Source organism: Hipposideros armiger, unplaced genomic scaffold (assembly GCF_001890085.2).
Source record: "Hipposideros armiger isolate ML-2016 unplaced genomic scaffold, ASM189008v1 scaffold_23, whole genome shotgun sequence".
NCBI lineage: Eukaryota > Metazoa > Chordata > Mammalia > Chiroptera > Hipposideridae > Hipposideros > Hipposideros armiger.
In genome coordinates, this window is record NW_017731373.1 from 781066 (window position 1) to 798458 (window position 17393).

General features: G+C 35.2%; 1 protein-coding gene across 1 annotated transcript in view; it reads right to left on the minus strand.

The window, feature by feature from the left end:
* Positions 1-17393, minus strand: part of DNAH7 (dynein axonemal heavy chain 7) — a 235048-nt gene that overhangs the window by 157058 nt on the left and 60597 nt on the right. Inside the window, 7 exon segments of the mRNA XM_019635602.1 lie at positions 1287-1304; positions 1409-1719; positions 5571-5680; positions 9941-10153; positions 13872-14012; positions 15094-15292; positions 16797-16990. Of these exon segments, the coding sequence (XP_019491147.1) occupies positions 1287-1304; positions 1409-1719; positions 5571-5680; positions 9941-10153; positions 13872-14012; positions 15094-15292; positions 16797-16990 (1186 nt within the window).

Below are 17393 nucleotides of genomic sequence, written 5' to 3' on the forward strand. Positions count from 1 at the left end.
AGATTGTATATGCACATATGTATGTTTCACTGAGTACCTGGTATGTGCCAGGCACAATGCATGGTACTTTGCATATATCTTTTATGTAAGGAATCTAGGGCTATATGATATAAGACATTAAATAATTAGTACAAATCCACACATCTAATAGTGACTGAACTTGGATTTGTACACAGTTCAATCTACTGAACCATAATGGTTGGAACATGAACTCTATGCATTTCAAAGAATGTACATTTTTATTAAGAGAAGATTCTATCTGTGACTTTGATTCCTAACACATAATATAATAAAAGGCTTAGAAATCACAGAGAACAGAATGCTTATGAAGTCATATATTCAAAGAGTTTACACAGATTGAGGTTCTTAAAAGTAAGATCCATGTTTTTTTAATTCTGTACCCCCATTATTCAGCATGATATTAATGTAAGTGTCCATGTAATCAATAAATACTTATTGATAGGCAAGTTTAATACCATTTAGTGTATTAATCTAAATCAAAGAATCAAAAATATCATATAAATTCAAAAGTTGAGTAACACATATAATCTTTCAGATTTGCTATTTCATTCTTAAATAATTATTACAAGATTGTATGTCATTACAGAGGATGATTACAAAGGTTAATGGTTACTCAAATGTTTTCTGGATGTTTTATTCATTATAATTTTGACTTTTTTAAACCTCTTATTCTAATTGTTTCAACATCATAAATGTGGAGATTTTTTTTTATATTCCGAGTCTGTTATAAAATGACCAGGCCATATTTCAGCCAGTTTAATGTATGGTGTAGAATTGATATATTATTTTTTATTAGATTGGTTATTTTTTTTAAATGTTAACTTTTTCTGGAGAAATTTTAGAAAAGTAAAGATTATAGAATTTTTAAAGTGTACTTTGAAAATTACAGAAAAATAGAAATAAAACAAACAAATAAATAGAACCCATAATTCCAAATGAAGAATTATGTGTTCAATGGTACCACCTAACATTTTAAGGAATAACAGGCTGTAGCAACAAAGTGCTAAATGACCAGCTGTTCATAGGTTCATAGACAGCGACTTTACATCTTAATTCCCTCATTTGCAATCACACAGGCTCATAAGAGTGGGATTCTAACTCAGAATAAGAAGAAAAAAGCACAACATGAATTTCATGTTCAACAGATGAACTAAAATGTGCCTATAAAAATCAATTACTGAATCATATCTCATTAATAACAACATCTACAGTTAAGAAAGTCTTCAGAGTCCCACAACCTTCACATGATGTGCTAGTTCTCAAACTTTTATCTGCCCCAATGTCTTAAAAAGACACTACTCATTCCTGTCAGTAACACTGACCCCTTAGAGCAGAACTGGAGAGGGAGGTTGAGCTTCTTCCCAAATGTGCTTTTGTATAACCCCACTTCTCTTGAGCATTATTGAGACAGTATTTTGCCTTACTAAAACTATAATGTAATTTACTTGCATTAAATTATGTTTCATTATCAATAACCATCCTCTCTGAGCAGTTATCATATTGCAGAATAATTAGGTGTCAATTCAAACCTTAAAGAATTTTCCTAAAGCCAGATAATCCAGCCCATCGGAGCAGTTAAACACGACACATTGTTTGGCTACAGCTTTTGCCAAGTCTTTGGTAGTTTCAGTCTTTCCGGTGCCAGCTGGGCCTTCAGGTGCGCCCCCAAGGTGCAAGTGAAGGGCTCCAAATAAGGTTCTGAAATATAAGAAATAAACAATCTTTGTAGAATAATATGATATTTTCATATACACCCTAAAAAAAAGGAAAAGTTTCAACCGAGAACCAAATTTTCCATTTCCTCTTCAATAATTTTTTTCTTTCCACTAACCTCTGAAAATCTTTGTGCATTACTCTACCTGTTAATTACACTTTATTTCTTAATAGCTGTATATATGACAAAATCTAAACAAATCCACTTCTGAAATTCAGTTCTGACTTCTGGTGAATATGGAGAATTTGGCTGACCCTGAGCCACCCAATCCTCCTGACTGCAAGCATATGAAGATGCTACATAAAAGAGAACAAATAATAACTTTTCAAATACATGGCCATTTTTGAAAGAATAAGAAGAAAATCACCAATAAAGAGGGAATGAAAATCTGGAAAAGCAATTAGGTGCTAAAGCTATAGAGGTACATATTGCTTTGGTATTTGCATATCACAAATGTATACACATCCATACAGAAACAGGGAAAAAACCTCAGAACTGAGCAAGGTGAGGAGCTGAAATGGATCCACCTATAATACCTAGAAGGCCACATTTTCTCGAAATGGGAACTAAAGTTACTCCAGAGAGACAAAAAAAAGAGTCAACCACAGAAAGGCAGGAAGCTTACAATTCATGCAGGGCCTGATGAAAGCCTACATAATTCCCACTACCCATGGGAACATGAACCCAAACTGAAAAATTAACATTAAAATTTTATTCTGGACCAGAGAAATCCCTAGAGCCTTCCTCAGAGTAAAATGTGACTCTCCTCCATATGGATACCTCCACAACTGAGAATATGCAAAACTAAATGCGGAAAAAACTCCCATAGTAATGAGCTCACAGTCAAAACTGGAGAGAGAGAGATCAAAGTGAAGAGTGAGGCTTGCATGGCGAAGGCGATGGACACAGTTCTGAGAGTGTTCCAACATACATGGTGCTCTGCCCTCTTCAGTATCCTGGTGGCTTGTTCAATAAGATTTAAAATTAAAAGCAACAGACATCAGAAAAATTTAAGAAGAAAAAGAAGTCATAAAAGACACAACTTGAAATGTATGCAATGAAAAATTATAACTAGCGAACTTTTAAAAATTCAGCCAACAGATTACATAGAATAACCATAATGAAACAGAAAATTACGTACTAGAAGATAAATATGGAAGATACAGAAACCTAATATAAGAAAAGTTAAGAGACATATTGGGTTGTCAGAAAAGTCATGACTCATGTTTGCAACAGATGGCACTAGTTCATTTTTGGAAGTACTAGAGTCGTTCGCATCTATGTTATTACTATGTCATTTGACAGCTGACAGTTCCAGCTTCATTCTAAAAAATAATTGAGCAATTTGGTTGAGTTTTGGAGATTTTACAAGTTGAAGATGGAAGACCAAACTGTGCATTTTTGCCATATTTTACTGTTTTACTTCCATAAAGAGAAGAATGCGTGTCAAGCTTGTGAAAAGTTGCATAAAGTTTATGATGACAATGCTCTACAAGAACGTCAGTGCCAATGATGGTTCATGAAATTCCATGCTGGTGATTTTGATCTCAACGACGCTCCTCAGTCAGGGAGGCCCACCGAGGTCAATGACGACAAAATAAAGGCATTGATCGAGTCAAACCCACGTTACAAAACACAAGAGATTGAAGGAACATTGAACATCCATCATTCAAGCATTCACGACCACCTGAAGAAGCTGGGATATGTAAGCAAACTTGATATTTGGGTTCCACATGAACTCAGAGAAGTTCATTTGCCAATGTGTATAAACACCTGTGATATGCTCATTAAACGTGAGGAAAACAATCCTTTTTTTGAAGCGACTGATAACTGGTGATGAGAAATGGATTGTTGACAACAATGTGGTGCGCAAATGGTCTTGGTCCCGATGTGATAATTCGCCTCAAACAATATCGAAAGCAGACATTCATCAGAGGAAGGTTATGCTTTCAGTGTGGTGAGATTTTAAAGGTGTCGTGTTTTTCAAGCTCCTACCAAGTAACCAATCAATTAGAATGTGTACTGTCGGAAATTGGATAGTTTGAATGAATCCATCATCCAGAAACATCCAGAGCAAGTTAATTGTAAAGGAGTTGTGTTCCATTGCAACAACGTGAGACCACACACAAGATAGATCAACTGTCAGAAATTATAGGAGCTTGGATGGGATGTGTTGCTACACCCACCATACTCGCCTGACCTTGAGCCGTCAGACTTCCACTTGTTTCACTCTCTTCAAAACTCCTTGCATGGTATAATGTTCAATTCAGATGAGGCTGTAAATCAGCACCTTGTTCAGTTTTTTGCAAATCAAGACAGGTCCTTCTATAAACGAGGAATTATGAAGCTCACTGAAAGATGGCAAAAGGTTATCGAACAAAATGCACAATATATCATTGATTGATCTTTGTTCTTTATATAAATAAATGACCTTTGAAAAACATAGACAAAATAACTCATGACATGTCTGACAACCCAACAGAAGAAAGAAGAAAGAGAATGGGGAAAGGGAAATATTTTAAAGGCCATGGCTGAGAATTTTCCAGAATTAAAGAAAGACATGAATTGAAAATGTTCCAAGTATGATAAATAAAAATTAATCCACATCTAGAATTTTACAGTGAATGTCAACAACAAAGAGAAAATCTCTAAAACTACAATAGAGAAAAAAATGATCTACAAAGGAATAATAATTAGAACAACAGGCTTCACAGCAGTAGCAATAGATGCCAGAAGTGTAATATCTTTGAAGAGCTGAGGGAAAATTACTGGTCATCTACAATCCTATATCTAGCTAATCTATCATTTAATAATTGAGTGAAGATGCCCCCCCAAAAAAAGAGAGGCAGTTTCATACAAAGTCAGAGCTCACTACTTGCAGAGCCTCACTGAAACCCGTTACTAAAAAAAGTTGTTTAGTAAGGAGGAAAATTAAGCAAAAAAATATAAGGTAAAGCAAGAAGCAGGTGAGTAAAAACAATGATATTATACCTTAATGGACTTTAAATATCTAGGGAAAAAAACACACCACTATTCATTAATATCTAAGAATAACCAGCAAAATTAGGGAATCTACCCTAGATTTCATCTAGGAAGAATGGGGTAAAACATTTGATAGAGCAAGTTTAAAAGAACAATAAGAATAAAGTTGCTTCCTGTTTGCATGCTGAGACTGGTTTAGTCAATAAACTCGTTAAAATGACTAATTTTTTGGAAGAAAATGAAAAAAACAAACCCCACAGTTTAATTTAGTATTTAACAATAATTTAGAATACGGGAGATGGGAACTTAGAATTAAAGTAGTTAAAGCCCTTTCTTTTTCAGAAAGATGATAGAAAAAAATATAAATGCTTATGAGATATAATATCTAATGGGGATATCCAGCAGGCATGTGTGTGGTGAAAGCTACAGGAGAGACCTTGGCCGAAGGTACAGATTTGGGGATCTGTTGAAGCCTGAGCGTGAATGAGAAAACCCAGGAAACCATGAAGCATGAAACATGAAAACAGAATTCCAGAAAATTCCGTACTTCAGGGGAAAGAGGACCTCAAATGATACAAAAGGAAGAGTCAGAAAGTTTCAAGATGATAGGATATATGAACAATGTAAAAAACAACAGCAATCCCTGACAATTCTTAGAGCTCCAGAGCTGGGAGGAAGAAGCCAGCAGAGAAAGACAAATTAAAGAGCAAGTTGAGAGGAGAATTACGGGTCTAGGAAAAGATAACATAGGACACACTTATTGAGGAGAAGATAATTTGGTACTCTGTAAGAAATAAGTGATCCGGGGATGAGTGAAAGTTATTTCCAATAGATCCTTAAATTAATAGTTTACCTGTAACATCTGTCAGTGAGTGGAGTAATAACCAGCCTCGGGGAATTACCCAGATATTCATATCCATACCGTAAGCCAGCATTAATCATCTTCGTTTCTAAATGATTTTCCTAGGATACGTCAGGAAAAATAAAATTAGCTTAAATAATAGAATTTTAAATAATATGAAGACTCAAGCTCTTTTATAAATAATAGACATGTTGTAGACAACATCTTTAAAATTCACTTTTCAGACATCATTTAATTCAGTAGAAGAATTCAATATCTAATTTCCCTGGCTAAGTAATTGAAGTAACTGGCTTCAATTTTTTCTATAGAATATCTTTGGAAAATATATTTGTTTCTTTTTTTAAAATATATTTGTTTCTTATCTCTCCTATCTTTTCATTTTTTTACTTGCTAACACCTTTTTATTTTTATTATTTTTTTTTAGCTGAGCCATCCTGCTACCTGTTGACAGCTCAGCGGCAGCTCAGCTCGGGCAGTGAATCAAACCAGGGACCCTGTTGCTCAGAGCTCAAACTCTTGAGCGAGCTCTTAACCAACTGAGTCACCCGGCCGGCCCCTGCTAACACCTTTTAAAATTTTTTTTTATTAAGGTATAATTGAGATACAGCTTATAGTAGTTTCACGTGTACAATATGATGATTTGATATTTGTGTATAATTTAAGCAGCAAACTATTTTATTAATTAAATCAACTAATTAAATCATGCTATTTAAGTAAAAATATTATTTGTATATTTTGTGAAATGATCACAACAATAAGTCTAGTCAACATCCATCACTATACATAGTTACACAATTTTTTCTTGTGATGAGAACTTTTAAGATCTACTCTCGTAGCAACTTTCAAGTATGCAATACAGTATTATTAACTGTAGTGGCCATAATGTACTTTACATGCCCATGACTTATTTTATACCTGGAAGATTACACCTTTTGACGCCCTTCACCCATTTCTCTCCCTACTCCCACCCACAGTCTCTGGTAACCACCAACTTGTTCTCTGAATCTATGAGCTTTTTTTTTTTTAGATTCCACATATAAATGAGATCACATGGTCTTTGTCTTTCTCTGATTATTTCACTTATTTTATTGTGAAGGCACAATATCCTTAACATCCATCCATGTTGTTACAAATAGCACGATTTCATTGTTTTTTATGGTTGAATAATATTCCAGTATATATATATACATATATATATATATATAATGGGATATATATCACATTCTCTTTATCCATTCATCTATTAATGGACATTTAGGTTTTTTCTATATCTTGGCTATTGTAAATAATGCTGCAATATACATGAGGGTGCTTACATTTTTTTGGGTTAGTGTTTTTATTTTCTTCAGATAAATACCCAGAAGTAAAATTGCTGAATCATATGGTAGTTCTATTTTTAATTTTTTGAGGAACCTCCATACTATTTTCCACAGTGGCTGTAGCAATTTACACTCTCACCAACAGTGCAAAGAGTTCCATTTTCTCCTTTTGTCTTTTTGATAATAGTCATTTTAACAGGTGTGAAGTGGTATCTCATTGTGGTTTTGTTTTGCATTTCACTAATAATTAGTGATGTTGAACATGTACCTGTTGGTCATCTGTATGTCTTCTTTGGAAAAATGTCTATTCAAATCCTCTGCCCATTTTTAAATCAGACTGTTTTGCTATTGAGTTGTATGAATTCTTTACATTAATATATTTTAGGTATTAACTCCTTATCAGATACGTGATTTACAAATATTTTCTCACATTCAGCAGGTTGCTTTTTTATTTTATTGACAGTTTCCCTTGTTGTGCAGAAGCTTTTTAGTTTGGGGCCAGTACTCCTGGTGACCAGCTTCAGACTGAGCCGGAGCACCACCAGGCACCCTCCACAGATGACACACCCGAAGGGCAGACTGGGCAGACACCAGAGCCCACTAAAATGAATCCTGCTTTGTATGATCAGGCCCTGCACAACAGCTCCTCCACTATAGTCACTGCCCGTCCTCACAACCAATCAGTTTGAGGGTCAATCCCTCCTATTGACATGCAAACAGCATGTCAAAATAAAACCCTTACATGAGCTGCCTACAAGAGACGCACTTCAGATTGAAAGACACACACAGACTGAAAGTAAAGGGATAGAAAAAGATATTTCTTGAAAGTGGAAATGAAAAAAAAAAAAAAGCTGGAGTAGCAATACTTATACCAGACAAAATAGACTTTAAAATAAAGGCTATAACAAGAGACAAAGAAGGACCCAGTAATCCCACTTCTAGGTATTTATCCAAAGAAACCCAAAACACTACTTCAAAGGGACATACGCGTCCATATGCTCACTGCAGCATCTTTTACAATGGCCAAGATGTAGAGGCAGCCTGGGTGTCTATCAATGGATGAATGGATAAAGAAGAGGTGGTTCACATACACAATGGAATATTACTCAGTCATAAAAAGAATTAAATCTTGCATCTGCAACAACATGAGTGGAACTAGATTATATTGTGCTGAGTGTAGTAAGTCAGACAGAGAAAGACAAATGCCATATGATTTCACTTACATTTGAAATAAAAGAACAAATTAAACGAACAAACAAAACAGAAACAGATTGATAGATACAGAGAACATTTTGATGGTTGCCAGATGGGAGGCGGGTTGGGAGGATGGGTGAAAAAGATGAAGGGATTAAGAAGTACAATTGGTAGTTACAAAATAGTCATGGGGATGTACAGTATAAGGAATATAGTCAACAATATTATAATAACTATGTATAGTATCACTCCATTCAGCCACCCTATGTCTAGTTTTATGGGGTGATCACTTCATAAGTTATATAAATGTCTAATCACTGTGTTGTACACCTGAAACTAATATAATATGGTATGTCAACTGAAATTAAAAAAAAAAATGAGTTATTCAGGGTCTTTTTTTTTCTATATCAAATCCACTAACGCTTTAATGACCAAAGCAAGTCACGTGGCCAAGCCCAATGGCACAGGGAAATATACTCCACTTCCTTAAATAGGAGGCAAGTTGCATGGCAAAAGGAGCAGATATATAATTCTGTTACAAGGAAGAATGGCGATTCAGGCATTTTTGTTGTCCCATGCCAATTTTAGGATTGTTTTCCTATTCGGTGAAAAACACAATTGGAATTTTGATAGGAATGCAATGAATCCATATATTGTTTTGGGTAGTATGGACATTTGAACAATATTAATTCTTCCAATCCATGAGCATGAAATATCTTTTCATTTATTTGTGTCGTCTTCAATTTATTTCATCAATATCTTACAGTTTTCAGTGTACAGGTCTTTCACCTTCTTGGTTAAATTTATTCCTCGGTATCATATTCTTTTTGATGCAATTGTAAATGGGACTGTTTTCTTTATTTCTCTTTCCAATAGAAAAGAGAAATTATTTTATCATTATTCTGTAATTATCAATAATTATTGTGCTCCTACATTTTCAATCATTCGTTTGATTTATTTTCACGATAGAGTGGGGTATTATCATTATCACCATTTTACAGATGAGGACATTGACGCTTAAAGAGAGTGTGCCCAAGTCATACTTCTGGTAAGAGGAGGCTCCAGCATTTGAAACAATGATTCCACAGGCTGAGATCCTAACCACTATACACACCGCTTCTCACATGGTTTTCCAGGGTTCTGGTTCTTGTATCTCCTCTCCTCTTCCCCCATACCTCCCCAGCCTTTCACAAAAGTGAATGAGAACTTTAGAGTCCCTATCTCCAGTCATGAGCTCTCGCTTCCCATTCTCAACAGGCCCAACCTTGCCCATTGTACTGACTGGTCCTGCTCCTCCTCCCTTCTCACTGGTGACTGCTATCACCATCCCCCTGGATTCCCCGACAAAAACCTTCCTTCCAGATCATGTTTCTGGTTCCTTCAACTGATCAACAAGAGAAAATTTTAATGACTAAATCATACTAAAATATAGTCTGATTTGCACGTTCTTTAGATGTATCAGGAATCGGTACATGCTACTTTAAACTGACTAGTTTCGACATTTTGCAGATTCAGCAAGCATAATGATTCATTTAAAATGAGTAATTTTTTTAATAATAACTCATAATTTGTGAGTGACTGTATGTGTTTACGTGTTTCTAGGTGACTATACATTTGGACATGGATTGGGCTATAGATATAGATACAGTTTTTGTATGGATGATACACTTGCAGATGTCATTTTTGTCTGCCTTAATCTTCAGTCTGGAGGATGCTTGCTTGGGTATAGTCAGTCATCAGCAAAAAATCCTATGCTACTGATACTGCTTCCCATGTGAGCCAGCAAGCGCAAATGAAAAAACTATGAGCTGAAATTGCTGTGCAATAACATGCAGTGATATCACTTACTTGCCAATAGTACCTAAGCTGGCTTAACCATTCGAAGTCAGAGTCGTCAGTAACTCTTTTATTAACAAGTGATGCGAGGACATCTCTCGCATGAACATCCAGCACCACCAGGGCTCCCAGAGTCACACGGTTCTGCTTGGACAATTTTCCACGGACCAAGGTGACAATATCATCAATTTGCTCATTACATTTTTCCAAGTATTGCTCCAGAGCCTGAAAGAAAATAAAATATGATTAGCTAATGTGATCAGAATCCTTTTGAACAAAAACACTTAGCATGTATACAAAGTGTTTTCTACATTTTCATCATAATTTTCCACATGACATAATTTTAAAATGATTCATTTTCTTAACCACAAAGATATTAGGTGAACCAGCCCCAGATGACCATATATCGTGGACATATGTGGTTTGTGTATACCCAATATCCTGTCCTTTCCTATTGGCACTCCTCTGTGCTCTGTGGTTCTTTTCAGTAGCCTTAGTAGACTCTGAGTGTGCCAATATGAAGCTATCGCAAGCCTACATCCCCATGGCGGAATAAAGCCTGCCAGAGACTTGTAGAGATGAAAGACAGACAATTAAAGAGACCACAGCACCAATAAAGCCCTGAGATTCTGATTCCAACTGTTCCTTCTTGGATCCCACGAGTCCTTCTAATAATCTTGTGTAGGACTTCTGAGTAGGATTTGTGCCACTTGAAATGTAAAGATCTTAATAAACAAAATATCTAACATTTTAGTTTATGGTGAGTGAATGCCAATTCTAAGGACCAGGCTTACTTTGGGGTCTCTTTTCTGGTGGGTAAATCCAATTAGTAAGACAAAAAAGAGAAGGTTAATGAAAATCAAATTAGAATCAATGAAAACTGGTGTGCTTAAGGGAAGTGTTGATATGCCCCAGCAGGCTGATGTGGTCACTTTCTTGACTCTAATAATATTTAATAAATATTATGCACTAATGAGTTTTTTCCACTCCTTTAGGGCCAGGTGAGTGTGGTAGCAATGAAACTAAAAGTGAGGATTTCCAAGAATGAGAAAAAGTTTAAAGGATAGAGTATTAGGACAGCAAGTTGTTTCTCTAAGGGGTACTTTTCTTATTCCCTGACATATTTTATCTTTTTTTGTTTTTAAGGTAGTCATTTTTTAAAAAGTTTGGTCCTTGAACACTATTTCATTTATATGATTTACATGATTAATTGCTATTAATTTGCTTCGTAAATAGTGAAAAATAAACTTCTGTTCCACCCATGTTTAAATAACCATAAGTGTTTCAATTCTTGGAGCCAATAAGTGAATTTAAGCATATTGAGTATATAAATTAGTAAGAAGAGTTTTGATCCTAGGGACAGAAGCTATGCCAGTTGGTGCATCTTAGTTTCCTCATCAGGAAAAGTGAGATCTCTGAAAGCCTTAGCAGTTCTCACATTCCGTGGTTCAACACAAGACATTTAAAAATTGTAATGTTTGGACCTGACCATACAAATTACATGTCCAGAAGCATTTGTTACTATTTATACTAGCAGAATGTATTTTCCTATACTAGAAAAACAGATTTAGAAGTAAAATTTGGCTTCAAACCATGGTAAACTGAGTTCTTTAGGAACTATATTATATGAATGAGAATTCAGATAAGCTAGATAGAAAAAAAATCATGATATTTTGTTACATTTTATTCCTTGTAAACCATTCTATATAGTGAGCTAATGAATCCAAATGTAACTACCATCATATTCAGCCAAAATAAACCCTATCTGGAATCAAATATTTCTATTATATCTAGATCCTTCTACATATACAATGATACACTGACTCAAATTTACATCAATATTTGCAATATCCTGAGTTCTGTGTCAGCAGTGATTCTTTCATTCATTTTATCGCCCCTGTAATGCCTCAAATGGACTAGTTCTACAATCAACATTCACTGAATAAATAAGTGGAAAAAAATATATCCTGAGGGGAACAGGTCCTCTGGGAGTGTGACGGTATAACAAGGTGCTATTATAACATCAAGCTCCAAACAACTTGGGATGTCTGCAGAGAATGGAAGCATCCAGTTGTGTAAAAGGCTGCCAAAAGTCTCCAGCTGCTCAACCAAAGTCATCAGCTTCAAATGCGAGCCACACATTAATTAGGAAAAAAAATTACCAATACGTAGAATACAAAAACATATGCTAGCCTCCCATGATAGAACCACAGGCAGCAGATGAAGGGCGTACTTGAAGCAGGATAATCACAAGCAGATCAAAAAGAAAAGAATTAATTTTAAGGGCACATATTAAGCTTAATTTCATACCATAAAACAGCTATGAAAGCACCATAAAACACAACAGAGGAGGGCAATCAGGCAAGGTACAATAACAAAGGCTTGCTTGCTAAATCTTGCTAAGCTACCACTTCAGGGAACCGGAGTCTACAAAGCTGAGTCACCCGCGAGGCACAGTTCTCCATTTTGGCATTCTTGTGAATGTCTCCATATCTGCACCATATTATGTGAGTGGGGAAAAAAATTGAATGGACTAACAAATGAGTAAATAAATAACTCCATCTCAGTATCAGTGGATACTGTTGTAAACCAAGAAAATTATTTGTGTCTATACTCAATATGGTAAGAATTACAGAGTTTTAAGCAGAGGGCACATTGAAAAGGGAGTGACCTAAATTGTGTGTCCTTTGAGATTCAAACTATGCTTGGGAGTTAAGTAGAAACATAAATGGATTATAGTTTATTTACACTTTAATGCTCTACCTCAATTCTTATGTGTTCCAGCCTTCTTGGAGTAAGACCAGAAAAAAAATATTGTTTTGACAGAGGGGTCGAGGTTTGATACACACTACATGTAAACTGAAAAAAATTGGATGATGCCTACAAATTTGGCTGATTTGCCCATATTTACTTCTTTGTTTTCTCCAGACTATTTCCCCCATATGGGGTGAGTAATGAAGTTGGTGATCTGGTGGAGGGGGGAGAGCAAGCAAGGAGGGAGACCCAGGAGGCTACATGTCCCTCCAGAAGTCCCACTGGTGATGGAGGAATCCCTCTGTGTGATAAGGGTGGTTAGTGGTAGCTTAAAAATAAGAAAAAATAAAACGAATACTCTAGATCCACTGAGGAAAAGGAAAAATGCACATGGTGGTGAGACAGCCAACAGTCCAGCGGTAACCCCAAGGAAACCTTCATTCCCCAGTGCTCTAAAAATCCCTGCCTTCCTGCACTATGCCCTATCCCCTCCCACAGAGGAGAAATAAGTGACCTGTTGGTAAGCTGGAGTGAACTAAGCATGGGATCTGCCTGCTTACAGAGATATGAGTCTCTCTCAAACTACAGCACTCACCAGTATTCAACAGTACCTTAGAGTTAAAGACAACAATGTCAAACGTCATGTAAAAAATATACTTCAAAGCTATGGTTTTAAACAAAAGGCCTACAAATTCTAAGTTCCATTTGGTCCATCGGTCAACTGAAAGTTGACTTACTTAAATCCCATCTCAAGGATAGGAATGCTACATTGAAAGTAGTTTCTGTTTTTAATTAATCATGGTAATCCAATTCACAATATTACTAAATTCATATATCCAATATATTAGAATATCTAAACTAAAGCATCATTCAAAATATTAATGATTGTTTATTCAAAAGCAATACATTAAAAATAAAGATAAAAATAGTTGAAATGAGTCAACAGATACCTTGTCTTCATAGGGTAGTTTTCCTCAAGACATAAAAAGAATTCTATTACGTTATTTCCTCCTACGCTTTCTGAGTTTAGGAAGTTTTTTAGTCCTATTATGACTTTATTTTTAAAGATACAGAAATGTATATAATAATAAGATTGAGACTCAGGTATCCTTGACTTTTTGAGTGGATTGTTTTTATATATAATAACTATTGAAAAAATGCCGACAAACCTGGGGCAATAAAAGCTTACCTTTTGCCCCACTGAAATAGCTGTGTGAACGTCTTTTGTCCAAAAGGTTTGGGATACACAGAGAACTGTCTGTCCAGGCCAATCCCTTACCCAGTCAATTCGTTCATATTGTGTATAGGCAAAAATTGCTGCTCTAATTACCTAATTGAAAAAGAAAATGCTAAAGATGAACATTTTCACACTTGAACATGCCATACAATGAAGAGCTAACCGCCTAAACAGATTAACTCATACTGCTCAACTTTGTATAACATCTTAGCCAATTAGGAAGACTCAAATCATGTGAAATTAGACTATTTAAATTCAAGTTTATTCATATAACTGTGAGTAAGACAATTATATAACATAGCATTGCATTTTGCTGATACATGATTAATTTGACTTGTGGCCAAAAATATCCTTGATTATCTGGATTGAACAGACACAAGCAATTTTACTGCAAAACATAAATTCAAATACTTCCAAAATGAGACCAATCAAATTCATGGATAACAATTTTCTTTGAACTTAATCAAATCCCCACTCAGCCATGTGCATGTCTGTACATGCACACTCAGACAAGCCACATAATTTCGCTAAAGTTCTTCCTGTGTTTGCAGATCTCACTCCCTCTCAATTCCGTAGTTTGATGCCCAAGGCAATGATGACAGGGACGAATATATAATTCATTCAAAGAGACTTGAAAGTTGTAAAATCAGGAAGTCTAATTCATGTACTTCGCTATATATGTTTTCAGTGGACTGATATATCCACTTTCTATCAGCCATTAGTGGGAAATATTCTAATCTGTTATATGTATCAATAAAAAAATAGTAACATCGCCTGTGACGTTCTACCCACTTTAATGTTTGAATTGCAGAAAAAACACTGTCAAAATTAGATTGTTTTGAGAAATCTTGGGTTGCTGGAAAAGTCATGACACATTTTTGCAACAAAAAACATAGAAAAAATACGTCATGACTTTTCCGACAATCTAATATATAAGGACAAGTGAATCTTTCTGGATTTCTAGTCTAGCTAGTATGTCTAAGGGGTTGAACAGAGATGAAAGACACTGTTGCTGTTAACAATAAAGAAAATTTAAAAGGCCAGGGCAGCCTTCAAGCTATAATTGAATTGGTAATTCATGACTCAATTTCTGTCTAAATAACAGTGCATTTATCAATGACACATTAACATTCTAACATCTTTTCTCAAAATAATAATAAATACAGTTAGCTACCTTGTGGATGGATTTAATCATAACTCTCTCTAACTCAACCAACCACTTCTCCACTTGACCTCTGGCTTTGACTGTTGAAATGGTCTCTATGAGTTCCACAACCTCTCCTTCGCTGCTCTTCATGTGAGTAATGTCTAAAATTTCTGAAAATTGTAACTTTGCAATTCCCTCAAAACATTTCTTTAAGTGAGGTTGCACCCTGTCAGGAAAAAAAATAAATGTTTAAGAGAATTAACCAAATTAAAGCAATTCTTTAAATGTTAGTGTTCTTTGTGCACCCATCTTCATTCAAAATTTATAAATGTGCATTATATGTTAGGCCCCTACTAGATGCTGCTGGAGATAAAACACTGAGAGAAAAAAAAAGACACAATCCCTGCCTGCATGGATTATACAGTCCAGTGGGGAGGTCATCATTAATTCAATAATCACAAAAAGATCTGTAAAATTATAATTATAGTAAGAGCTACAGAGGAGGCATCCATGAGGCTTTGTTTCCAAAACAATGAACTGAAAGATTTAAAAGTAACATAAAGAGTAAATGAATCTTGACTAACAGGTAATATACTGATCTGAAGAGTCTTCAAAAACACAAAAGTAGCCATTTCAACTGGGATCTTCAGAGGCTACTTGCAAATTATGAACTAGGTTTAGTGCTTTAAGTACTTTACAGTTTACTAAATCAACTGGTTTGAAGCAATCCAACTTTAATCTTTTCATTGTAATATATTTGGAACTGACTAAACCCCTCATTTTTGGCACATTACCAATAACCAATTGAATGTATCTTTCAAAAAAGAAGCAGAGTATAAAAACTCAGATGTAAATCTGAGCCTAAATTGATCTTTTTGTCTGGATTACTTGTCTCCTATTTTGAAGGCACAAGACACAAAATTAATTAATTTGTTTAACAAATATCTATTCACTGTTGTATACTAGATATTCTAAGGAATCATGACTCAGCACTGGGGAAAAAGCAGTCAAAAATCTCTTCCATAACTAGAGGAGATCAAACAGTAAACAAATAAAATACATTATAGAATAAGACAGGTGATAAAAAGTATGCCGAAGGAAAATAAGGCCAAGTAGGTAAACCAGGAAAGGTGGCTAGGGAGTGATGGAAGGAGTTGCCATTTTAAATAGAGTGGTCAGAAAAGGCCTCCTAAGTGGCAGATATTTAGCAGGTTTCCACAAACACCTACAGAAGTAAAAGAAGTCTTATGGATATGTGGATAAGAGAACATACAGATATACGGATATGCAAAGAGAACAGTATACTGAGGGAGGAGGCTGCCCCTTTCATGGGGGAATTGCAAGAACTGTAGCCAAGTGAGCAAGAAGAACAACTAATGGGAGATGAATAGGAAGGAAAATGGAGGCCACCTGCATGTCATTGCAAGCCACTAACTTTTACTCAGAATGTGATTTAGAAGAGCGATGCGCTCTGAAAATATCTATAAGGAATATGTGATAAAATAAGAAATCCACTCCAAGAGAGTCATCACATTTGGGAAAATATAATTCAATGATATTACTTATGTTTTTAATAATTATATTGATTACTGATAATATTTACAAGTCTTTAAAAAGTTGTCACATAGATATAATTATATATCTAGATATAGATAAATGTTCTGCCTTTTTCTAGAACTTAAATTTAGGCAGATAAATTCAGCCATGTGTTATATATGTAAGTTACTTACCTAGTGGGATCTTTAGTCTCAGATAGTATCTCAAGCAGTTCATCATTAGACAAGAAAAAGAATCTGGGGAAGAACAGACGTTTCTTTTCTAAATATTCATTAAGTCCTTTAAGAATAAGTTCCAAAAGTTCATCAGATTTTTTCAGCTTTTCCAGCATTCTCTCAATAGTTACAACTGTCAGAACATGTTTATCCTAAAAATAAAAGAGAAAAAACACTGAACTCAAAAATATTAGATGCTAACTTTATTTATATTCATATTACATTTGAGGTTACATGTTTCAATCAAACAAAAGTTATGCAAAATTTAAAGTGAATATTTATTTTTTTAAAAGCAGTATTGCCTAGTCAATGCCTCTTTATGTAAAAGTCATGTTGACTTGATCCTCAGCTATGTTGTTCACAAGTTCTCATTCTAAATTGGAAAGTGTGAAAGACAGAAAAAGAGCAAGGGGACGAGGGGGATGGAGGGAGAGGGAGAGCTGGGGGAGAGGGAGAGAGGGAGAGAGAGAGAGAGAGAGAGAGAGAGAGAGAGAGAGAGAAACACTGAACTTACAAGGATAGGGAAAACCAAAATAGTATGAGATATGTTTGTCC